The sequence below is a fragment of the Fukomys damarensis genome, unplaced genomic scaffold (genome assembly GCF_012274545.1).
Source record: "Fukomys damarensis isolate Sample0158 unplaced genomic scaffold, DMR_v1.0_HiC HiC_scaffold_39, whole genome shotgun sequence".
NCBI classification, from domain to species: domain Eukaryota; kingdom Metazoa; phylum Chordata; class Mammalia; order Rodentia; family Bathyergidae; genus Fukomys; species Fukomys damarensis.
Genome location: NW_022900951.1, coordinates 78,296,118 through 78,322,087, shown reverse-complemented (window position 1 = coordinate 78,322,087; position 25,970 = coordinate 78,296,118). Strand labels below are relative to the sequence as shown.

At 37.8% G+C, this 25,970-nt stretch overlaps 1 protein-coding gene across 3 annotated transcripts; it reads right to left on the bottom strand.

Moving 5' to 3' along the window:
* Positions 1-1,270: 1,270 nt before the first annotated feature.
* Positions 1,271-25,970, bottom strand: Cstf2 (cleavage stimulation factor subunit 2). Of its 3 annotated transcripts, XM_010623394.3 has the most exons (16): positions 25,644-25,970; positions 24,521-24,599; positions 24,034-24,203; positions 23,237-23,373; positions 22,807-22,926; positions 22,555-22,692; positions 21,176-21,299; positions 16,387-16,449; positions 11,778-11,837; positions 11,500-11,586; positions 10,980-11,121; positions 9,957-10,132; positions 9,394-9,686; positions 5,741-5,851; positions 4,882-5,007; positions 1,271-2,907 (listed from the first exon to the last, which is right to left on the bottom strand). In XM_010623394.3, exons 1-15 carry the CDS (start codon positions 25,699-25,701, stop codon positions 4,885-4,887), a joined length of 1,881 nt encoding a protein of 626 aa, XP_010621696.1. In that variant the 5' UTR covers positions 25,702-25,970; the 3' UTR covers positions 1,271-2,907; positions 4,882-4,884. The 3 variants fall into 3 exon arrangements, with proteins under 3 accessions (XP_010621696.1, XP_010621697.1, XP_010621698.1); XM_010623395.3 differs by lacking the exon at positions 11,500-11,586; XM_010623396.3 differs by lacking the exons at positions 11,500-11,586; positions 11,778-11,837.

Here is a 25,970-nt window from a genome sequence, read left to right as displayed (position 1 = left end):
CATTATTAGGAAAAAAAAATGGCATTCAACATCATTGTACTTGAGCTTCACCAAGCTAAGAACTTCAGAAATTATAATTGCAAAGCCCATGGATCTCTTCTTGGGAAAATAATCTGAAATTCTTTTGGAAAGCCATGACTGCAACAAAACTCAATGGCAGAGCTTTGGAGGTTGAGTTACACAAATGAACCAGTCAACTTTATTGACTTCAATTTCTGTAATTTGGTTTATAATCTTCCCTCCCTTCTGCCCTCATAAAAGATCTCTAAGTAAGGTGACTTTTAAAATAAAAATTTATTGAATTAATGACAAAACATAACCATAAATAATAAACAGTGAACATAAAATTACCAAGAACCCTCTTTTCCATAAAATACCAACAGGGTACATTCTGTAACTTTAACCATGTTTTTTTTCCAGTGTGAACAGAAACTTATGCTGTATTTTTGACAAAAATGATTTTCTTTGATTAAGGAATGAGTCTTTTGTTAACTTTTTCCTAGGCTTTCCATTTCAGAAAGAAAATCTTAAAAAACATGGTAATTGTTCATTGAAATTGTATTATAATAAAAAGCTATATTCATCTTATATTACTCTGTTGGAAATAATTAGGAAAACTTGATCTCCACATGGGATGACTTACTGAACCAGCAGAAACTCTTTATCACCAGTTTTGTAAAGGGGCTTTATTGTCTAGTGTGAAAAATAATCCTGATATTTTTGGTTCCTATCTATTCATTAAGGAATCATTCACCTAATCACATAAGCAAAATGCCTTTGTCTTATTAATAATTATTTCTCCTATTTATCCAACTTTGTGTATTATGACCACACTGGCTCTGGGATGTTAGCAGCCACAGCGAGTCACTAGGAGAAAAGAACCTCCATACTTCATTGTGCTCAAAGACAAATTTATAAGGATGTTTCTACTGAATAAGCACTACAGCACCTACTTTTCTACCATTAAGTGATCAAGAATGAGCAAATCATTGTTTCTAATTATATACGGCAAAAAGGATTAGTTTTTTTCAGTCACTGAAACACAATACATGTAAGGCTATGAACATGTGGTAGCTGTATCAATATGTCAGTAAAAAAATATTGAGTATTTCTGAGTGTTTCTCTAGGGGTAGATTGGAGTGCCACTGCTGTTGCCATTTTGTTCACCCACATTTCAGCTACAAACATTAAGTTGAACAAGGCTTTGGGAAAATATACAATGGAACCTTGAAGATACAGCTGGTTCCTATTTCATCTGTACTTTGATTTGCAATCTGAGCTCTTTGAAACCTATGATCTCATAACAAAAAATGCTTCCTTCTCGATCTCAATGTCTAAATATATTGACATTTCAAGATACAACAGCTGTCAAAATCAACACATCAAGGACTGAATATTCACGGAAGTAGGCAGAAAAGGTAATAAAAACCAACTCTATGCATAATTAACATCCAAGGTGAATCAGGGATGAAGATACCCAGAACACTACTTAGCTGTCTTGATCTTTTCTTGCTAGGTTGTAATATGCAATATCCAGCAAATTTTCATTGTAAATGTTTACATATCTGAGTAAAAAATGCTCAATTTTAATATCTCTCATAAAGCTGATTATCTTTGCACTACTTTGCTTAACATTAAGCAATATGCTATTACATTCTTAAGCCTGTCAGGCTTTTAAGTCACCTGACCATAATCCTAACCCAGAGGATGAGATTCTGAGAATATAAATAGGCTCAAAAGTAGTTCTAGTAGAACTTTACTAATTATTAAGACAACTCTTAACCTCTTGAGGTCAGCCTGATAATGGAGAGAAAACATTTCTCCTTAATGCCACTATGATAGAGAATACTAGGCAAGGAGACCCATAGGTATGAGTTACCAGCACTAGTTATGTTTGTAAATATCTCCAAGGAAGTAGGCAGGGCAGACCTAAGGGGTAACCTGATTGCTTGTCCTCTACATTTGATCCTCTTACAATAACTGAGAAGAATGTAAAGACTTTTAGGGCTTTCTGTTTTAAGTTCCAAGAATAAATTTGGTTATAGGGTAGAGGACTGTAGGTTAGTGAATTTTTGGAGGATAGGATCAAATGTATCTTGTGTATTTGATTTCTGTTGTTTTAAATTTATCTTGAACATGAAAAAAACGAGCGGCTTTTTAAACTTTTAAAATTGACTACTTAGACTGAGGAGTTTTAGAACAGACAACTAAAATGTCAACAGTTTCTTGTGTTGCTGACACACACTTAAACCAGTGCCAATACAATCTTTCTTAACTCTGAACTATGTATGATCAAACCTGATACTAACAACAAAAAATGAGTTTTGATATTTGGACTTTTCTAAATTAAACACATTGCGGCGGTAGGCTGTTTTGTTATGTTTCTGACCATTTTATGGCGCCAAGCACATCCAATTCTCTCCTGGAAGACTCAGATGTTCTAAAAAGTTTCTTAAGGACAAAGCCTTATTATTCTTGCTGAAAGCAAACTAAACAAAGACCAAGTTCCAGAAAACACTGCTTCTCACAAATTCTAAATTATCATGAAGAATAAATGGTTAACCTACAGCAAACACAATTCAATGGCAATATAACATTAAAGTACAATGCTGAAGGGTAGAAAATACATCGACAGTTTCACTCTTGAAGTTCAGCTTTTTAAAAGCAAACGTGTATCAATTTGCAGTGTACTAAAATTGTGTTCAAAGTTTATTTCAAGTCACAGAAAATATACAAACTAAAACAACAAAACGAACTGATTTTTTTCTGAGAGAAGTTGATGAGAGTCCTCCACCTGGCACCAATTTGAGTCATTCAAGGGTTAGGATGCAGACGTCACCTTTTTTCAACATTTCAACAATGTTATAGAATTAATTTCCAGAATTGTTGCCAGGTAGTTTTGAAAACCTGTAAGAAAAAGTTGGGAAAAAGGTATTAGAAATAGACAAAGTTCTCTTCCCCAAACATCAGGAAAAAGACAAAAAGGCTAGGGGAAGGAGGATACACATTTTTTTACATGTGTGTCTCTCACCTCCCCAAAGCAATCATCCTTTGTAGCAGTTTCCCAGCCGCATTACACTGACACTTTGAGTTGGAGCACTCTTTACTATTGGTGGGAAAGTGAATATCTTATGCATTACACAACGTTCAGGAGCATTTCTGATTTGTACCTACTAAATGTCAGTGGCATACTATATTCCCTAAAGTTGAGACAACCAAAGATGCCTCTAGACAGTGCCAAATGTTCCTTAAGGGGCAAAACTGATCCTTGCTGAGAAACACTTAAGCTAATGGTAATGGTAAAGAAGCCTGTCAGCGATGGCGAAGAGGGACCATAACTAGGTAGGTACAAGATAGAGGGAAACCCAACGCTTCAGCCACAGTATGCACAAATAGTAGCAGACACAGTAAAGTCTTGCCCACATAAAATTGCAGATGTGGTATCATACACATAGGCATAAATTAGGGTGGGTGTAAAAACAGTGGTCAAAATTGAGTAAGGTTTATAGTTTAGTTCACAGTAATATACCAATGTCAAGTTCTTGGTTTTATATTACAAAGCAGAAAGATGTTATGGTTGGGAGGAAGCTGGCTGACGGGGACATGAGGTTTTCTGTACTATTTTTCCAAATTCCTGTGAATTCACTGTTTCAAAAGGTAAAAAACAGACAAAAACCCTGCCCTCTGGTTAACGTGCAAGGCTTTATAATAGGTATCTTATAAGCAAGAATAATGAGAGAATTTTCAGCAATATTTCTGCCTTCACTATTTAAAAAAGTAATTTTCTCACATTGCAGGGAATGCCTCCTCGGCCATAAGTAAATTCCTCTGACTATAATACATAGTCCATGTTTTTACTGACAAAATAGAGTATTGGAGGTATGTGGGAAAAAAGTCAAAGCACTGGTCATATCAAAAGTCTAGATTATAGCCATCCATCTATGATACCTCCCAATTATAATTCAGTCAACTGCAGTCTAAAAACAGATATGATAATAGTTGCAGTTCTGATGTTTTAAAGACATTACAAATATGGGTTAAAATATGACATATTTAATAAGACTGCTAATTATTGTAAGTTCAGTATTATAATGCATGGACAGAAATTATAACGTGGATAGAGTAAAAAGGAGATATTCAAAAGATACTGGGTCAGTGTAAATTTTAAACTGTTTTTGGAAAACAGAATTATTTATGATACAATGATGTTGAGGCAAAAAAATTCTTTAAAAGAAACAACAATATATATCAAGTTAGGTCATATGATTATTTATGAGGCAGTTTACCTGAATCCTTTTTACCTGATGAGCAAGAAAAATAAGGGTGGTAGTATACAGCAATCTCCAAAATGTATAGAAACTGATGGTGATGGTGGATATTTACTACCTTAAACGTGCTGTAATAGTTTAACATCAAGATAGTTATTAGAAAACAAGTACTGGCAACTAAAATATCTATACATTTTACTAAAATATTTTGTATTTTTTCTATTTTGATGAGACAAAATCTATTTATTGTTTTGGGATAAAACAATACAACTCATTCTGTAAGGATACATGCTAAAGTATATTGAGGGGTGCTATTTGGAGAATGAAATCAGGGAAGCAGGGCCTTTTATCTTTAACTTTCTACAGTGCCATATCTGATTAATTTTATTAAACTGATATTATTTTGTCACTAGGAAAAAAAGATTATAAGCAATTCAACAACTGAACAACTGTTCTACGCCTCAACTATCATCTGAGGCTCTGACATCTGAGAGTAAAGTGAATCCAGTTAAGAAGACTGAGGGCTTCAGAAAGAACAATCTTTTTGGTTGAAAGTGCATACCGCAAATACATAAGGGGCTACTCCTACTCAGGTGGGATTAAATGTGCTCACATTTCAAGGTGCTCCAGTGGATTTCTGTATTTGTTCCTTTAAGATTAGGATACTCTGCCTTTGCTCAGGAGGCAGCATGGCAATCTGATCTGCAGTCAGTTGAAGGACCTGCATAATCAAAGCAGCCTGTGCAGAGGAAAAGAAAGTAGTAAGTTTCAATGATGGTAGCTAAAAAACAAATCAAAACAGAAAACAGCTTCTGTCCAAAAATCTACTGTCGGGACATAAAGCAAAATGGAAAAGGGAATGATATTTCACACATAGAAAACAAACAGCAAGCCAAAAAGAAAAAAAATTCTGGTGAGAAAAAGGCACAATGAAAGAACAAGTATAAATTAAAATACCTAAGACTAGGCAATTCAAAACAGACACCTTTATCAACTCAAAGTTCCTGCAGACAAAGATGGTATCTGTGAGCCCTGGGAATTCTTCAGTTTGTAATCCTGTTCTGAAGTCTTTCCTTTTCACAAGTTTTAGCCTTTCCATCAGACATGAGCTCCCCACAACGGTGGAAAGCTATACTTATGGGAAATCTACTACTGTTTTTAGGGATAAGGTAGAAAGGGGAGGAAGTAAGGGGATTGTATTTTTAGGTAATCTGGTCTGCACAAAAAAGTCTGCTAATGGTAGATGAATTTGAAATGTAAGATAAGCTACCATGTACAACCACTTAAGAACTTTATGACCAGGTCCATAAATTTTCAGGCAATAAGATCATAAAAGAGTTCTAAGTTAGAGTAAACATCACCTCCAAAGGGACTTTGAAGACCCAGGATCGCCACACGGTAACTGTGAAAAGAGGAATCAGAAAGACTAGATTTGTCCATAAGGAGGCAGTCAGTCAGTCAGTGTTGCTTACCTTCTCATGATCCTGTGGTGTGACTTGGTTCTGCCCAGGACTAAAACCACCAGGCTGGCTTCCACCCTGCATGCTTGCTCCTTGCATGCCTGTTCCCTGCATAACTGGGACCTTTGTGCACAAAGAGAGAAAAGAGATTTTCTTCAGAGCTCCTGACACAGAGGGAACCTGAGTACAGTAATGACAATGTAAAAAATTATGAACTTTATATAAATATGAGTAAAAAAGCAACTTAATGAGTCTGAAGATTAGTTTCTACTGTGAGTAATGACAGAAGGCAGCATTTAGCTAGAGATCAAATAGAAAATTAGGCATACTTGGTTTCAACAGCTCCAGCATTAGCAACAAACATCACACAGCACAACTGAATACCATCAATTTAAACAAACTTCCACCAAATAAACTCAGAAAAAACTGAGAGCACTCTGGAAACTGGTGCTAAGTGGAAACACAAATGAAAACCAACAGATTCTATAATATATGCTGGTCCATTGGGAAAGCTACATTAACAGGGCTGCTGCCTATTGCTAGTACAATCAGACACAGGTAGTTAGTTCATCCCAAAAGGCCCTACCCCACAAATAAGGTAGATGATCACAACGTCAGAGTCAGAAAGGAAATGGGGAGGCCTCTCATAAAAACTGCTATTCGCCCCACACTTGCTTTTTACAGCTTTCCTTGGGAAATATGAAGCTGATGCTTTCTGCTCAGCAAAAAGAAATATGATTGACCTGACTAAAAGAATAAAGTGTATATCATTCTTATAGGTATTTAAGATCTTCAGTGAGTCCAAACCTTTGGAAAACTATCAGAATCCAAAGAAAAGCTCTGAGCACAGAGCATACACTGTTAGATGCACCCTTACACCAGAATTAAGTTTACACTCTGGCATTCACTCAGAGATTAGGTACTCTAATTAAACACAATTTATTAACGAATTTGATGCTTGCTTCCCCAGTAGATCAGAAGAAGCAAAGCAAAAAACATAAACTGTTAGGAGCAGATACAATGGCAGCATTGTGAAAAGCAAGGTGATAGCCTGACAGAAAAGGAGACCAGAAACCACACAAGAGATAACTATGCTTTATATTGCAGCATATGCAATAATGGATCTACTTAATGATGACCCCGAGTAATAAAAAATGATTAGAATATTTTTTAAATCCTTTTTAAGAATGGAAGCATAAAATATACCTTATAAGTAATTTTTTGCTGTAAGTTTTATAATTTGGTAAATAGTTCTATTATCTAGAACATCTACTTATATACATTAACTCATTTCCTAAGCAATGGGTAGATGAAGCATTAGTACAACTTTTGTGCAGGCTGATAAAATATTATCACTGTTCTGCTCTTTATCAATACTAAATCTAGAGACTTGCCTGAACCTTAATGATCTGTTACGGATGTCAAACAGCTAAGAACTTAGTCTTTTTGAAAGTTACTAATACTTATTAACACTAACTTGAGGTATTGTCATGTGAAATATTTACTCACTAAAAGCTATTCTAAGTTTCCAGTAATACCTGTTCCAGGCAGATAAGTACTATCAAGAGTGACCATACATTCTGGTTTGCTAAGACAATCCTAGTTTATGCTTTTGCCTCAGAGTAAGCTATTAATAACACTCTATTTCACTCTCAAATATGCCCTTATAAAACAGGCATGGTGGTACACGCTTGTAATTCCAGAACTTGAGAAGCTGAGACAGGAGGATTGCTGTGCGTTCGAGGCCAGCCTGGGTTACACATGAGTCTAAAGACAACCTGAATTACAGAGTGAGACCCTGCCTCAAAAAGAAAAAAGCCCTACTATGGATGACAAATTACATAATCACTCTGGCAGTACTAAACTTTATGTACAAGTTTCTAAATGGGTGGACTAGAGTCAAATTTTAAATATCTTATTTCAAATGATGAATTATGGACACATTGTTAAGTAAAAAAACAAAGTACAGAACAGTGAAAGGGGGAAAAATAAGAATACATCACAAGTGAGAGGTACAGAGAGGAAGTGAGGTTCTTAACATATACTTTTTATAGATTAGTGAGTGTATTATATGTATTTTTAAGTGAACATATTAATTTAAAATATTTAAAAAGGTTTGAAGATAAAATTTTTAATTTCCTTAGATCTAACTGGCTTAACAGATTATTAGTAAAAACTATATTGGGTAAGGGATGTAGCTCAGTGGTAGAGTGCCTGCCTATCATGTATGAGACCCTAGGTTCAATCCTCAGCACGGCAAAAAAATAAAATTTTAACCAAAAAACCTAGTATTATAGAGCAATGAGTTCAAGCACTACCACAGAAAATGAAGCAAGACATTACCCAGAAATGGTCTCAAAACCATTATTTTCAAAGTCTTTCTCCACAGAATTATGTTAAGTACACTATGTAGTTATTTGTTGTTTCTCTTTCCGGCTAGTGTGTAAACTCCATAGGGGCAGGGACTTTCTTGTTCTCAATGTTATATCCCCAATATCTAGATCTGTGTCTGGTACACAGTGGGCACGCAATAAGCAACTGCTGAATGGATGCATTAAAAAAATTGAGGGTACTGATCACAGAGGGTATAAGAATCAAGGCCCACAAGCACATTTCTTTTCCTTTTTTAAAGCAAAACCTGAAAAAGTCTGTACATTCCAGATATAATATAAATATAAAACATATTTATTTCAAATTAAGAAGGAATAGGTAGACACCCATACATAACCATGTACACAAATGTGCAGATATCAGGACAGTTTTTCCCAGAGTGGGAAAAACCAGTGGGCTCTATTCTTTACTCTGCCACCTTTTAGTTATGTGAATTAGGTGACTTATGTCACCTGAGTTTTGGGGGGCCTGTTTCCAAATCTATAAAATGAGGGAACTGGATGACTGAAGTGTGATCGACATGTTCCATTTCAGCTCTAACATTCTCTCCTGCTGCACTCTCACAAAAGGAGGAAGATACATAAACATATCAAAGAGGAAAGAGGAATATACAGAGGAAGGAGGAAAAAGGAAGTACTAGAGGGAAATGGAAGTATCACATACAAAATCTCAAAGAAGATACACACGTACCACCTTTCCATAATAAAATAGGGATAAAGAAGGAAGAGATGACAACCACAGAGCACAATATACATAACAGCTGGAAAGAGGCAAATGAGAGAGAGACTTCAGTTGTACATATTTCATTGTTTACTCAGGCTTTATGATGACAACAGATTAATAGCAGTTTATGCAATCCTAAGATTATCTAAGTGACCACTGTTCTAAGCCAGTGGGTTCTTTGGGTCACATATATAAAACTGTTTGAGAGAAGTTTATCAAATCACCCATGCTAGGATCCTGATAGAACTGCTGAGAGTTAGGCTGAGATCCTGGCAAATATATTTTGGAAAACATCTTGTAGGTGATGTTGGTTTGTACCCCCAATAAAGAGTACTCTCTAACCTCTGAATTTTCAAGGGCTCTACTTTGAATGAAATAGTTACTGAAATTGTTGAACAAGATTGTTCTTTTGGATTACAATCCTGGTGGCCAGAGAATCACCCTGTTGAGGGACAGAAAAAGGGAGATCCTAGTCTGAGAAGTAGTTCTCATCAGCAGGTAGCAATAATCGGGTTCAACAAGCGTCTTAAATAGATCAAGATTTCACATACCTGTCTAGCTCCTTGGGGGCCAACTGCCCCAATGTTAATTGGACTGGGGCCCTGGATTCCACTAGGTATAGGTCCTCTAGGCCCTGGCACGGGGCCCCTGGTATCCATGCCTCTGGCCTCCATCCCGCGGACCTCCATGGCACGAGCTTCCATGGCACGGGCCTCCATGGCACGAGCTTCCATGGCACGAGCTTCCATAGCACGGGCATCCATCCCCCTGGCATCTAAACCTCTTGCCTCCATGGCTCTGGCTTCCATTCCTCGTGCATCTATTCCTCGGGGATCTCTTCCACCTATAAAGTTGTAAGAAAACCACCATGAAGCTACTCACCTGTACTGTAAGAACTAACAATTCAAGAAAGATGGACATCTATTATTCTAGTCACATCTCCCTTCAACTATACAAGACTCCTCTTTAGTTTCTCAGATTTATAAGTAAACCTTAATGATGCTTGCTAATCACATTTCCCTAGCAGCTCTTATTCCACAGTAGAGATGAAGACAGCTGAATTCTTTATTAACCCACAACTACAAGTTAGCCTCATGATGCAGTCTTCCCTTACCTCTGCCATCCAAGGGAGGACCCCTTTGATCTAGCATGGGTCCTCTTGGCTCTGCCATTAGAGGTCTGGGCTCAGCTAATGGCCCTCCCCTCATCTCATGTGGGGGTGGTCCACGGCCCTCATGGCCAGGAACATGGTGCATGGGTGGACCCTGATGAGGTGGTCCCAGGTAACCTCTAGAGATGGAGAGAAATGCTGCACTTAAAACAGAACTAACAAAAACAATAAAGTATCAACTAGAAGATTAATAAGTAAACATCTGACCAAGAACTGACATAAACATTAGTCAATAAATGGATAAAACTATAGTGACATAAATCCACATGGTCTAGAATTTCCAATTTAGTCCAGGCACTCATAATTAGGGAGGAATTAGTGGGCATTCATTAAATGTATAATGAGTATGCAAACTTGTTTTCACACATTCTGGATTCAAACTGAATGGGTCAAATCTAGGTTCTATCATTTATTAGATGATGTGTGATCTTGGGCACATTTACCTTTCTTCTTCATGACTTCGCTGCTTCATTTGTAAAATGGGACTAATAATATCCACCTTCTAGGGCTTATGGGTTTATTTATTAAATTTTTCAGGGCTGGGGACAGAACTCAGGGCCTTATACATGGCAAACACTCTACCACTGAACTACATGCCCAGTCTAGGTTGTAATTTAAATGAGATAATCTAGGTAAAGTATGCAGAGCTAAGTCAAAGGTATAATTCCCATTAATGTCAACTACTGTTATTATTGCTAGTATTAATATTGCCACTACCATAAGTTTTCTTTGTTCAGGTATACTAGAATTTTTAATTTCTGAAAACGTAGAATTCATGGTTAGCTTAAAATGATGCATTAAACCATATAGTTTTGCCTTGGGAGAAGTGCTTGGTCTTGGACAGTGACCTTGAATATTTACCTTTGAAGTAGGCAAACAGGTACAAGTGATGCAGAAAGTCTTTCCTCTAAGCAAGGAAAAATCCTAACTTCTCAGACAGTTTTCTCTATGTCAGCCAGTGCTTACCTAGGCTCTACCTCTCCAGTTACAGAAAGTAAAGTGCCTCCCCGTGGGTCATTCGGAGCATCTCCTAACAGACCTCGAGGAGTTGGGACATTGGCAGGCAAGGATCCCCGCTGCATAGCGGCTCTGGGGTCTTGCATCGGCACTGACAGGAAAACAAAGAGGGAGTTACTGCTGTGAAGGACATATAAGGAAACAAGAAATGACTCTATATACCACTGACAACATAATTCAGACACCTTAGAGTGGGTGAAACCTCACCACAGCAGAATCCTCTTGCAGCTCAAGAACAGAAGCAGGGTGTAGGCAGAATCTGTGCCATGTCAGAGGTATGGATGGAATTATATAAAGAACAAACTGGGGAGCAACCTGCCAAGGACTAGCACTTCGACCTGAAGAAACTTATGCTCCTGGTTTTCCTTCTACTCAATCTTAGTTCAAGGACCAGAGGCACAAAAGAGAGGTAGGGTCTTGGCATATGTGAACACTGCCATGGCTCTGCAAGAACCCGCTGTCTCCTTACAGACTGCTATTCCATCCAAGCCTCCTGACACCAGTAGGGAGGGAGTACAGCCTCGGACAGATGCCCATATCATCCATGTTCTCTGCCCTGTGTGAAGAGGTCAATCTTAGGCTTGTGGCCTCAACAGGTGAAAACAAAAACAAAAACCCCCCAAAAATCCCCCAAAAACTACCCTTTTGGTTTCTGAACGTGAGGATGACTGCCAAGCAGCTCTTTTCCTCTCAACGTCCCACCCTGAACACCACAAGCAAAAGGAAACCCGTAGATACAATGGGTACCTTGAACTCGCTCAATTGATGCAGGCCCGGCGGGTCCCACGGGCGAGTGTTGTAGGGTTCCTAGGTGAGCGTTAAGTTTAAAAGGAGAAAGAGTAGACACTTAAAATAGCTTACATACATGTATGCGTGTGCATGCACACGTGCACACACAGACACACACAGAGAAACATACATGTATGGAGATTGGAGATTTATACAAGTAAGTTAAAAAGCCAAGCGTTCATTAGCTTGTCTTCAGCTACAAAATCTTAAGCTATATTAGCTCCTCTGGATGACCAGATAGTTTCCTGAAGGGAAACTGCGGGCCACTGGGTTTATCTGGGCAGGAATAACCAGATTTTCAATCTCTTTCTTTGCTACTGCTGTTTCCCTAATCTCCCTACAATATTATGAAAGAAAGAAAACAAAATACTAAAAGGTTGGCTTTAAATATCTAGTTAAGCAAAGAACATAAATATATTTTCAGAAGCAATCATGAAAGAAATTACACTGAATCTAGAATGGGAGATTTATTCTGGAGAAGCCTTAACAGATGTGGGGTAGTACTATTTTTGTTGTATTTTAAAGCACAAACATTTTTGCTATCAAAAATATCTAGTGAGTAAACGCAACAAATGAACTTTAGATGAACACAGACAGTATTATTCTAAATAAAATCATCTGGCACAACAAGTTATTAATGATAAACAAACACAATAAAGGCAAAGAGTAATGAGATGACAAGGGTACCAACACTAAACAAAGGTAGTAGGAAAGCAAGAAGTATCTTAAACTGTCTCCTTTCACTATTAGGAATGTGCAAAAGACACAAGAATTACAGAAAAAAAAAGACAATCAGGACAAATGAAAAGATTCTTGCTTCTTCTGCTGAGTACTGAAGGAAACCATAAAAGAAAGTTCATTCCATTTTATATCTTCATGAAGATATCCTTGAAAATACCTTTAAAAATGGGAGTCATTTCCCTTTCTTGATTTTTTTACCAGACAAGTGAAGGTAACTACAGCAGGAAGAAAGATGTCATGTGGAAGTATGTGTTAAACAACTGATGCTTGATTGATGGCCTATGGGGAGATAGAAGCACGACTAAATTCCTAGTCCCTTTTCACCACTGCAAATATAGACTGGGGTACTATCATGGTTTGGGTCTAGACGTCTCCCCAAAGCCTTACGTGGTCACAGGTAGCTTTTTCAGAAGTGGCTGAATCTAGAGTATGTGATGCTGGGATTAAGGGCATGTGATTACTAAACCAGTACACTGATTGGTATGGCACTGCCCTATTCCCTGTAGTCTGGGTAAAAGGGGCAGAAAGAGGCTATTAAAGTTCTTTTGTTGCTTTGCTAATTTCAGCCCATCATGAACTGTTCCCCCTCTGCCATGTGCCACCCTGCCTTCAAGTCAGCTGATTATGGACTGAAAACTCCACAAACCATGAGCGAAATAAACCCTTTCCTCTTTAACTTTGGGTGTCAGGTATTGTGTCACACAAGAGAAAAGTAACACACATAGAATTTGGTACGAGAGTGGGATCGTTGCCGTGACATTACCTGGCCTTATGGCTCAAGAGCATTTGGAACTAGTTTGTGGGAAGGGGAAGAGTTAGGAAAGTTTCAGAGATGCCAGGTTAAAAAAGTAGAGCTGGAATTCCTTAGGCTGTGCTATATGGTTCAGAGCTCAGAAGACCATAAAGCTGTTAAAGACCAAGCTCAGGAGGTTTCTTCTGGGAAGAAGGACTACATTGGCTGCTGGACTCCAGAAGATGTGCGCTATGCTTTGGCAAAAAGTTTGGCTATATATTGCTTGAATCCAGAGACTGCCTGAGAATGAGATTAAAGGCAGGAAACTAATTAATCTGGCAAAAGAGATTTCAAGGCAGTCTAATGCTGAGGCTTTGGAATGGCTATTGCTGGGGGCTTTTAGCCAGATTTATGTTGAGAATCAAAAGCAAAGAGCCCAGTAGAATGATTTAAACATTTTTAGTTTGGCCACAAAGGAAGCTCCAGTAAAGTTGCAGCCTGCAAAGGTAGAGCAGAGGAGATCAGGAGAACTCCACCCTTTGCAGTCTCAAAATTGCCAACGTGAAAGACTTTGCTTTGAGCGAAGAGTCCCAGAGTACCATGTTCCAGAATGGCGTGGCCTAGGGGAGTTGTTCCTCAGGATTTGGTTAATAGGCTCTGGATCCCTATATCCAAGAAGGAAGCCTGGCTACTGCTCCAGGTGACAGCAGACCTTGGCATCAGATATGTGGCGCTGATTTTAGGTGCATACAGAATGCAAGAGCTGTGGCATCAGGAAGGTTTCCACCCGGATTTCAGAAGAAGGCCTGGGAGGGCAGGCAGTGTGACCATGAGAGGGCAATGTCTGAACCTGTGAGTGTGAAGCTGCAGGTGCAGTGGAGACCCCAGAGATTTGGGAGAAGCCAGGAATGTGGGTCATCTGAGGAAAACTGCAAGGAGGGAGCAGAGCTGGCCCAGAAAAGGAACCATGGGAGCTACAATCACCACAAATGCTGTAGGGGTGGAGCCATCAAGCCCTTTGGAGTTCACAACTAGTCATAGATTGCTGGGGATGCTGGAAGTCGAACTATGGAATTTAATGTTTGCCCCACTAGATTTTGGACTTGCTTTGGTCCCACTCCACTGTATTCCAGTTTGTAATTTTTGGAATACAAATATCTATCTTATGTCACTGAATGTTGGAAGTGTTTAAGTTTCTTTTCATTTGTACAGGAGCTTGCAGCTAAAAATCTGCCTTAAATCTCAGAGGAGTCTTTGGACTTGGACCTTTCAGCAAACTGTTTGGACTTTGGCAACTCTTAGAGGTGGACTAAATACGTTTTGCGTAAAGGAATGTATGTCTTTGGGGGATCAGGGGCAAAATATTATAGTTTGGGTCTAGTTGTCCCCTTCAAGTCTCAGGTGGTCATAGGTGGCTTTTTCAGTGGTAGCTGAATCTAGAATGAGTGATGCTGGAATCAAGGGCATGTGATTCTTAAACCAGTACACTGACTGATTTGGCACCACCCTACTCCCTGTAGTCTGGATAAAAGGGGCAGAAAGAGGCTGTTACGGTTCTCTTGTTGCTTTGCTACCTTTGGTCTGCCATGAACTACTGCCCCTCTGCCATGTGCCACCCTATTATGGACTGAAACATCTGCAAACTGTGAGCTAAATAAACCTTGTCCCTTTTAACTTTGGGTGTTGGGTATTTTGTCTGAGCAACGAGAAAAGTAAGTAACAGGTACATATACTATCTATTGACAATGGTGAGATAGAAGCACACAACAGCACAAAAGCATGGAATGCTTAGAGAAAAGATGAGGTATTTGTTCAGGAGTTTGTCTTCCTGTCAGACATCTAATGAAAAAAATTATTCTATCATTTCAAAAATTATTCTATCATGAATCCCAGTGTACAAATCATTGGTCAGTATATTTATATTTTGCTTTTCAAATTGGTTTCACTTATAGGTCATACACTAAGAAGAAAAATCTTAAGTTTCTCTAAACTTATCTAAAGCAGTCTTTTCCCATCTCAAGGACTCAATAAATAAAATACACTGAAGAATATTTTTGGAAGTTAATACTTTCATGATAGAGCCATAATTCATATGTCTTATGGCCAGATGGTTTGAACCACTGGTAGCACATGCACAGCTGTCCTATAGGGCAGCTTTTTATTAATTTTATTAGTAAAAAGACTGATAAAAGTGATTAGATCAATTTGTACCAGTAGTGGTACAAAACCAGGAACGTGTTTATAGAGGCAATGTGGAGAAAGAAAAAGGATATATTTTGGAGTTAGACACTACTCAATCTTAGCTCTGCCACTTTCCAGTTAGAAGAGTATCAAATCTAGTTTTTACTACCCAGATGTCAGTATTTACTTACCTTATCGCCCTGAGTAACTTAAAATTCTGAGCTTCCATCTGGTTCACGTAAAACTGAGGTGCTACCACCTAACTCACAAAGTTGCTTATGAACATTAAAAAGTATGTACTTGGTTCCTTCCTTTTTCTCCCTTTCTCCTCAATTTCAGTAACTCAGAGAAATAACATAGAGACTTTAGAATGGCTGCTGCATTACACATGCATTTCTGTCACAATACAACAGACATTTCTCAAGTAGGCTTTTCAGATCTATGATTTCCCTTCCAGTTTGCTCTGGGGTTTAAATTGTCTTCTAATACCCAGTCACATATTACATGCTCACTACTAAAATCCCTTTCTATGGATAACCAATCCATAGAGGGAAAGAGAACATGTCAACACATCATTGGACTATTAGCAAATGAAGCGTTCATTTGTCTCATCGATTCTTGTAGAGCTTGGTTCTGAATCAGTAGGAGGAGTTTAGACCAGCACTGTACAACAGAAATTTCTGAAATTATAGAAATGCTCTATATCTGCCATGTCCAGTGTGGCATCCACTAGCCACATATAGCTACTGAGCACTTATAAGTGGTAAGTGTTACTAAAGATCTGAGTTTTCAATTTTACTTCAATTAATATTTAAATAGACACTGGTGGTTAGTGGCTGTCCTATTAGAGAATGCAGATATGGAACATTTCCAAGTCCAGTATACATTAATCAGACATTAATATTTCTTTACCTTGTCCCCGTTCTATGGGCACTGGTCCACCTCCTGGCATTCCAAGCTGAGGCTGCATTCCTCCTGGAAGATAAAGGGCAAAAAGGAAAGACACAAATGAGTAATAGTGGCTGAATTTACAAACTACTTCATTCTGCCTTCCAAGAAGAAACCTACAAAAGTAGATTGTTACTATCACTCAGTAATGCAGTTAACAGAAGATGGGGCTTGTTAGTATACTTTATCTTTCAGTGACAGAAAAGTCCATTCAGTATGAAAACTTCCTCTCAATGATTACTAAAGCCATGGCAGAAAGCTATTTTTCTTTCAGAAAGCTATTCTGTAATACAAGAACAATGCCACTTACCCACAGACTTCCTCTCATGGGATGTAGTATATTTATTCCCTGGGTGTTTCGTGTATGTGTGGGTATACTATTTCAGTTGTGTCAAAGATTTGTGAGGACACAGCTAGCACTGAATGTGAAGTTGTCAGGGACACGAGATGTCCTACAATGTGAGACAGTCCCACAATATTAAAAATTAACCTGCCTTGCAAAAGTTTCAAGTATCTTATTGTACATACACACAAATGACAATCTGCTTATAGTCATCTGAAATTAGAACCTCAGTCTACAGTCTATTTTACTTGTAAACACAATGGTTCTTTGTACTTTTTGGCTTGTTTTGTTTTTTTGTAGTACTGGGGACTGAACTCAAGATCTCTTCACTGAGCTATACCCGCAACCCTTTTAAAAATATATATATTTTATTATGAGACAGGGTCTTCCTAGGTTCCTAAATTTCCTGGGTTAGGCTTGAACTTCTGAATCTATTGCCTTAGTCTTCCAGAGTTCTGGGATTACAGCAGGCATTTGTGCTGTGATTACAACAGGCAATCACCATGACACCTAGCTGTTTGCACTGTGTGTGTGTATGTGTGTGTGTGTATGTGTGTGTATTCTTTCTGCCCTCCCATATATATGGGGGAGAGCGAGAGCACAAATACATATATATTTACCCTGTATTTGCCAGAAGTGCAATTACTGGGTAAATTATCAGTGTGTAATTTGTTTTAAGAATTTTATTGTACGTTTTCTCTATTTAAAAAATCACAACACCAATGTCAACAGTCTTTGTGGTATCTTAGTTGTCAAAAAAACACACCTGTCTACAGATTTAATTTTTACTTTCATGGTATCAGTACAAATACATGACACATGCTAATGGACAAATAGTACAAATACCTGCTACATGCTGCTTTTTAGTTCAACTGTGCCCAAATATTTATATATTGATTTTGTATTATAAATGAATGTCCTTTTACTTCTCATTATAGTTAGGACATTATACTGACTTTATGACATGTTACATAGGTTACATCATCTGTACACTTCCTTTCAAGATAGTAAAATCACTGCAAAATATCTATTATGAAAAGGGGACTAGGCTAAACAGGATTTAGAACAACTGGTTTTACCTAACCAATTGGGGTATGATGACTGATATACAAAGAATATTCATGCATAACAAGTCCTTGTAAGGTGCCTTCCATATAGCAGTAATCCTCTTTTTCTCAAAAGAGAAATATAAGCAGTGAGGAGAAAAGATAAGCTCACGTTTGCAGTTCATTAACACTTCCCTAAAATGGCAAGTACATATCACATTGCTCTGTTGCATTTAAAAAGCCAAGCATCAAAGAGCTCTGGATTAAGAACCTAAAAAAATGGATGACAGATCTGCCCTTATACTAAATAACTATGATTCTGAACAAATGCTTTGAAAAACTGAATACATTCCCAGGCTTCCTGATCAGTAAAACCAATTGGTCTGAACACTGGTTCTCAGAATGTGGTTCCCACACCAGCAACATCAGTACCATCAGGAAATTTGTTAGAACTGTAAATACTCAGGTCCCCGCAGCAGCAACCTGTGTGTGTGTGTGTGTGTGTGTGTGTGTGTGTGTGTGTGTGTTTCATTTTCATTTTTTTTTCTCATTGAGTTTATTGGTACATTTTAGGTATACAGTACAGTTACATTCATTTTAGGGATCTTATACCTGTACACGACAGGTAGCAGCCTGTGTTTTAGAAGTACCTTACATGCTTATAACATAGTTTGAAAAACACTGACCTAAACAATTTCAAAGCCCTTCTAGCCATATCTTTTTATTCTAATCATTTGATCCAGACCAATCATTAAGACTATACAAAACTCAGGAGGTTTGGGAATTTAGCTCAGTGACACTGCACCTGCCTCGCAAGTGCAGGTCCTAAGTTCAATCCCCAGCACCAAAAACAAAAACAAAACAAAAAAAACTCAGGATATGAGGAAAGAGACAGCAGAAAACATTTTGAGCATAATTTCTTTTATTACACATCATTACCTAACAGCACTTTTATTTGTTAGATTCTTAGAAGTGGAATTTGTGGGTTCATTAGTACATTAATTTTCAGTTAGATCCCTTCTTGAAAGGCTAAAGAACTTCATATTTTTTTACCTGCGACATACAAGTACCACTTACTCTATCAAGATCATCACCTCTTTGAAACTTGCTAGCCTGATGGGTTTCCATGCATTCTCATTGTTATTTAATTTGTAATCCTTTAACTGTAAATACATTTGTTTATATTTGCCATTTGGCTTTGCTCTATGAAGTTCTTGCAAATTTTGTCAACTTTAATAGGTTGTTTTCCCCATTCTCATCAATTGTTAAAGAGCTTTGGACAGAGTATCTCAAAAATCTTCATGAAGTTTTAACTTTTAAAAAAACTCAGAAATATAAATGCTATAAACTCAAAAAATATCACTTAAAAGTTTTAAAAATTTTATACTTACATTCAACCTTTATATTAATTTACTCTTCTTGGTGTTTCTAGTTTATGACTTTTATGATTCTTTAAAACTAATAACTAGAGTTTTTTTAGTATTATAGGTATTTAAGAATATTCATTTTCACTGGGTACAGTGGTACATACCTGTAATCCCAGCACTTAGGAGGCTGAGGCAGGAGGATCACTGTGAGTTCGAGACCAGCCTGGGCTACATAGTGAGTTCCAGGTCAGTCTCAACTACATAGTGAGACCCTGTCTCAAAAAACCAAAAACCAAACAAACAAACAAACAAAAAGACCAAGAATATTCACTTTCCTTTAACCACTGCCTTTACTGTTCCCTTCACTTTTTTGTGTGTGAAGTACATACTTTTTGTTTCCCTTTAGATACTTTATAAATTTCTTTTTATTTCCTTTTTAATTCAAAGATTATAGTATGTTCCTCAATTTTCTAAGTAAAGAATTGTCTCAGTTGCTTTTTAATTGTTTCTAATCTTGCTGACTTATAATGAAAGAATATGGGCCATAAAGTCTCCACCGTTTTTGAATTTGTTAAGGTTTTATTTTGTGGGTTACGTACATGGACTTTCAAAAAATAAAAAACAAACAAACAAAAACCTGTTCCGTGGTCATTTGGAGTGAGGAGTGTATTCTATAGTCAAGATATAAGGCATTCTCTACACATTAACTATGTATTAAATGGAATGTGCAGATACTATTATTTAATCCAATACAAGTATTTATTTTCTGCCCAATAGCAATGCTACTCATCTATAACACATGCTAGCAGTTCATGACAAGTACAGAAAGAAGTTCAGATATGGCACCTCACTCACTAAACAGGCTGCAAATCAGTCTGTTAACTTATGTAATATGCCTCATTGTTGTATACTTGTCATGTGCAGTAGGACCACATTAGAACTTATGGTTGGTATTTCAAGGTAAGTTAGGCATCTGTAACTCAAAAACATATAAAATATAGAACCCATTGATTTTTTTTTGTGGTACCAGGGATTGAACTTGGGACCTTGAGTTTGCAAGGCAGGCAGCAGAACCACTGAGCTAAATCCCTGGCCCTAGGACCCGTTGTTTTCACTGCAAGATAATTTAAGATAAAGTGAATAAATGAAAATTGTGCATTTGCTAAAATTTCTTTGAAGCTCTTCTATTCTTTGTCAACTTAGCTCGGTAGACTGGTTTCTCTACAAAACCAAAGAATTTAGATTTAAATTATCTTCTGTTAGTGTTACAGTCAATCTAACCCAGATTAGAAAAATTAATAAGAAGTTTGTTTGCATAAAAAATTTAAATATTGGTACTCCACCAAGTGTTAATACAGGTGTTTCATGAGAAGAATCACTATTTTACATTGTCTTTATTACAACTGTTGAACAGTGAAAACTTACAAGTGTAATAGAAATACTTTATTAATTGCCTACCTACATGCTTTCACTGAAAGTGTAGCTGTTAAATTTCCTTTTTTTTGCTGCTTGGTTTGATTATATTTAGTGAAATGCAACTTTATCACGTGTTTTGTGCTCGTTTTACTTCTAAATTTTAACCTAATTTAATAGTCTCTGGCTTTTAATGGGAGAATTCAGTTCATTCACATTTAACAGAATAAAGAATATACTAGTTTTTATTCCTTATACTTTAGTCCACACTTACTATTTATTTTATGTTGTCTTTTCTATTTTTCCTGGTTTGATTAGTTTCCATTCATTCCATTTTTCCTCTCTTTAATTTAGAAGATTTACTGTACTTTTCCACTTTACTGTACATTTTCTTACTAGCATGAGACATACAGAATTTGTATATAAGAAATAATCTACTTTCTCCACCTAGGATATATACTTTCTAGGTATACATTAATTTATATCAACAACCTACTACCATATAGTTTGGCTGCATTATAGTAGGTTCTAAGACTGTACTTCGCAGAAGCAACAAAATGATAAAGACTTTAAATGAAGCTTACCTCCAGGAGCTAAGGAACCAGGGCCAGGTCCTGTTACAGAAGCTGGAATCTGCCCTGGTGCTGGGACCCCACCTTGCATAGAAGCTTGCATCAGAGGAGGTGCGCCATTGACGTGCATTCCACCCTGACCAAAAGAAAAACTACAGTACAGACATGCCTCTGTGAAGAATCAATATATTAAATCTCAAACCCAAAAGTTCTCTTAAAATTGGCAGTCCCAAACAGTCTACCAAAAACCCTTTTTATACACGTCTCATGTGGCATCAGATTTATCACATACTTTGTATTCTGTGGAAGCAATCTGCAACATTTAATATGGTTAAGATGGGGCATGTCCTAAATGTAGAAATTGAGAAATCTTATTTCTTTGGCAGGTAGCATACTACACACATTCTTGACTTCACGACTGGGGCCTAGCAAGTGTTAAAAAAAAAAGTGCCTTGAACTCAAGAAGACAATGAGAGAAAGAGCTGGTAGTATAATATAGCAACATACATTTTGAACACCACTAAAGACTATTAAGTTAAAAAAAAGACTATAATTTGACTTTTGTCTATTATATGGGTAGCAAATATTTTTCTCCATTTTGTCATTTGTATTTTTTTTTTTTTTTTTTTTTTTTTTTTTTTTTTCCTTTTTTTTGTTTTTTTTTTTTTTTTTTTTTTTTTTTTTTTGGTACCGGGGATTGAACTTGGGTCCTTGCGCTTGCAAGGCGGGCCACCGAACTGCTGAGCTAAATCCCCGGCCCCTTTTGTCATTTGTCTTTGGTGTTTATTTTGCCTTCCTTTCTCCATACAGAAATTTTTCAGTTTTTAAATGTATTAGTTGAGCATGGTGGCACATGCCTGTAATCCCAGCACTCAAGAGGCTGAGGCAGGAGGATCACCATGAGTTCGAGGCCAGCCTGGGCCACATAGTGAGTTCAAGGCCAGTCTGAAATACACAGTGAGACCCTGTCTCAAAACAAACAACATAAAAGTATTAATATTTTTATGGTTTCAGCATTTTATGTCATGCTTGGAAAATGAGCCTCTTTTCTCATTGCTGAAAATGGAGATAATAAGAATGCTTACCTCACACAACTTCTGTGAGGATAAAATGAGATAATCCATATGGAATAATGGAGCATCAGGCATGCACATAAACACAAAGTTAGCTTATAGGAAAAGGACATAAAGGAAGTTTCTCTTTGTTTTAAAAACTTGGAACAGAATCTCTATTCATTTGGGTGGCATGTGCTCTGCAAGCTAGAAACTGTTCTTATGCCTCAAAATGAAAACTATCATCTCAGGTTCCTGACCATTCTTTCAATATAGTTTCCTAAAAAGAAAATGACATTCTAAGACAGATAAAAGAAATATTAAGGGATAAATCCATACCAAAGTCTGGGCCTGAGGGGCTTGAGGATTCTGTTGGTTCACTGACACATTGGCTCCCGAGCCAGGTCCAGCACCATGGACTGGTTGAGGATTGCCTGTAATCAGTGTTGGGATATTTGTCTGGCGATGCAGAATTTTCTAAAAAGCGAAAAGACAAACCAATGAGCTATCTGTTTAACAAGTCAATCAGGTACTTCCTATCCTGCTCAAAGTTTACCCTACCATTTCCATAAAAGAATCGAAGGCACTCACCAGGGCAATCTCTGGATCCACAATTCTCATCACTACCTGTGCTTGCAGCAAAGCATAAGCCAGCTGTGGGTTCTGAAGCAACATGTTCCGTGCTTCTTGGGGACTATTCTGGACACAGAGCTGAGAAGGAAAGCAGATTTATCATCAGATGCAATATTTATTACTTAAAAATTATGATTTATAGCCATTCTCATCTTAGAAATGTAATATTCCAGAGGCTTTTAGTCTCAGCTAGATTGTTTAGGTAGGTCTGTTTGTGTACAAAAATATACTGTGCACATGTGGAATATTGAAGGTACAAGAAATGGGTGTCTATAAATACCACTTTTTTTGCATTCAAGGAGCTATATCCATTAATTCATCATAATCAATTAACTCCTTCAAAATCTGACGTGAACTGTTTTATTTATAACCTAGGGCCTCCTCCCACCTTCATTTGTTTCATCAGCTCAAACATCTGCTCTGGTGGAAGACTGGCAACTGCTTTGCTAATGGACTCGGGGGCATCCTCAGGACTGATGGTCTCTCCATAAGGTGACTCAATGACAGGGGCACCAGTGCCAAGGCCTGATCAGGAAGGAAGTACAAGAAAGTTACAGAGGCAAAATCAAAAGCTAAATTATTTTAAGTATTTATTTTCCAGTGCTGCTTCTTAGCACCAATTGATAATTTAAAATTCTTGGGAGCTGAGAAGTCATCTGAAAATCTCTCGTTTTTGAGTAGAAAAGTGAGAACGTATTTTGTGTTCTTAGAGGAAAGCTTGGACAGTGGTCTCACAGATGGGCAATATTAACCTAAGTTAGAGACCCAAGCTATTGACTTATTTTGACAAGTCATTTCAGAAGAAAACAGTTTAAATATACAAAGCTGTCAATTTTAAGACAGAATTCTGGGATCTACTGCCTCATGAGAAAGGCCACAAAAATGCCTTAGTACACCTACCAGCTACCGATCTGGCAATTGCTCACTGGAGTGATTAATGAAACAGCACCACTAATGGCGTGTTAGATCTAAATTCATCTAAGTGGAAATCAACTCCTTAGCAACAGGAGGATTTCTACTAAAGTCAACATTACCTTGCTTCTCACAGATACTACTTCTCTAACTCAGGTGCCTCAGGCTGATCAATTAAAGAAACTGTGTGGTATATTCTAAAATACATCACGAAAATTTTCATTGTTACATCTCTACTAACTCATAATGCATACAATTTGGGTTTATACTCACTCTTCAGCTCTTCTTTGTTCTTTTCGCTGGCAGCATTGTCAACTCGAAGTGCTCTTCCACTGAATTCACGCCCATTAAGGTTCCGCATGGCACTAAGAGCCGTCTCTTGGTCTTGGTATTCACAGAAGCCATAACCTTTTGGTTTTCCTGTCTCCCTATCATATACCAATCTGGAGAGCAAAACCAAGTATCAGGCACAAATACTACAAACATACTATAAAGGGTTCCTGCTAAGACTGTCATGCTCTAATTTGGCTCACTAACTTTATAACTCAGATGCCTCACTGAAATATTTTTAAAACATTTTAATGAAAAGTCTTTTTAATGCATGTGAACAGTATATGTGAATTATATCTCAATAAAGCAGTTAACAAAAAATAAAATGCATGTGAAAAGTTATCATTAAAAAAATACCTTGCCATCACTGCTACAGGCCAAATTTGCAGCAATTTTTAAGAATCTCCCACCAAGAAGTAGAAGATCTCACCTGAAACTAACAACAGGTCCAACCTCAGAAAAGATGTCCTTCAATTGCTCTTCAGTAGCTTCATAAGGAATGTTACCCACTAAGGAATAGATAACATATTACAATCCTGAGTTTGTAACCTAGATTCTTAGTGAGATAGTATACAGCTTATATACTTACATTACTGAATACTAACAACTGGCTCAAAATAGTGTTTTCCGAAACCCATTTGGTTTCTGTCTCTTCAGATCTCTTAACAAGGGAAATAAACCACTGAGACAAAATACAAAAGGTATAGATACTACAGTTCTGTTGGATCTGACAAGTGTTAGATCTTCCTTAAGTTTGGTTAAAATAAGTATATAAGCACTAGTATTTATCTGGGGGCCTCCAGGTACCAGTGACTATCAAAAATATTATAATTTTAAACAGGTCGTATATCCACATTTCCACATATACACACATTTACGGAAGAAAACAAATGGGCATAGTGGAGGCATTTAAAATTTACTGTTTTGTCATGTCTCTTTTCAAAAGGCGCTTTAAAAACCACTTTAAAATACAACGTACTGTAGCCAAAAAGATCACATAATAGTTTAAATCCTCTTTAAAATTACCTAACGGGGTTTTAATCATTCATTCATTCATTTGCAATTCACCTCAAGACGCCAGAGGCCCGCTACGACTAAGGATAAACTAAAACATTACTAGTGAAAAGCAAAGGATGTAAATCCTTACGAGAGGGCGGAAGCTGGGCACAGGGACATAAACACTCAGCATATAATCTATATTCTGTGACGGGGTAAGTACTGTACTACCGAACAGCGAGACGCTGCTGCTACCATGCGTCCTTTCTTCTAAAAAATAATCGAAGATCATGTAGGAGAAAATGCAAAGAAGATGACTGCTAGTCTAACTCCCTCGATGATATTGCGGAAAACCTCACAGGCCTCAGAGGAACAGAAGCACTTCTTTGCCCACGAGGTTGGCCACCCCAAGGGATGGGCAGAGAGAACTGCAAGCCCGACCCATCGCCAGCTTTCGCGGCGATTTTAGAGGAGGGAGGTGCAAGAGGGCGTTCCTCAACGCTCCCGTGCCTCTTTCTGTCCCTCCCTTTTGCTTGAATCCACCGAATGCTTCTCACCGAATACCGAACGTAGAGAACGATCCACTGCAGGGTCTCTCACAGTCAATCCCGCCATTGCTCTCTCCAGCGGCTTCCGGTCCTAAAACACACTTCCGTACGGCGCTCAAGCCTAGCTCCGGCCAAGGCTTCCGTACGGCGCGTGAGCCGGAAGCGTTGCTTCACCGCTGCATCATTTCGTCCTTTGCAGTCTCGCGTTTGGGAACTGAAGGACTCACTCTTACCCCGAGGGCCTACAGCATGAAAATAACTGCGATGCGAGTGAGATTCAGGCTGGTCCAAGCTAACACGAAGGCTATTTGCCTGCAGAATTCCTTTCTAATTTTC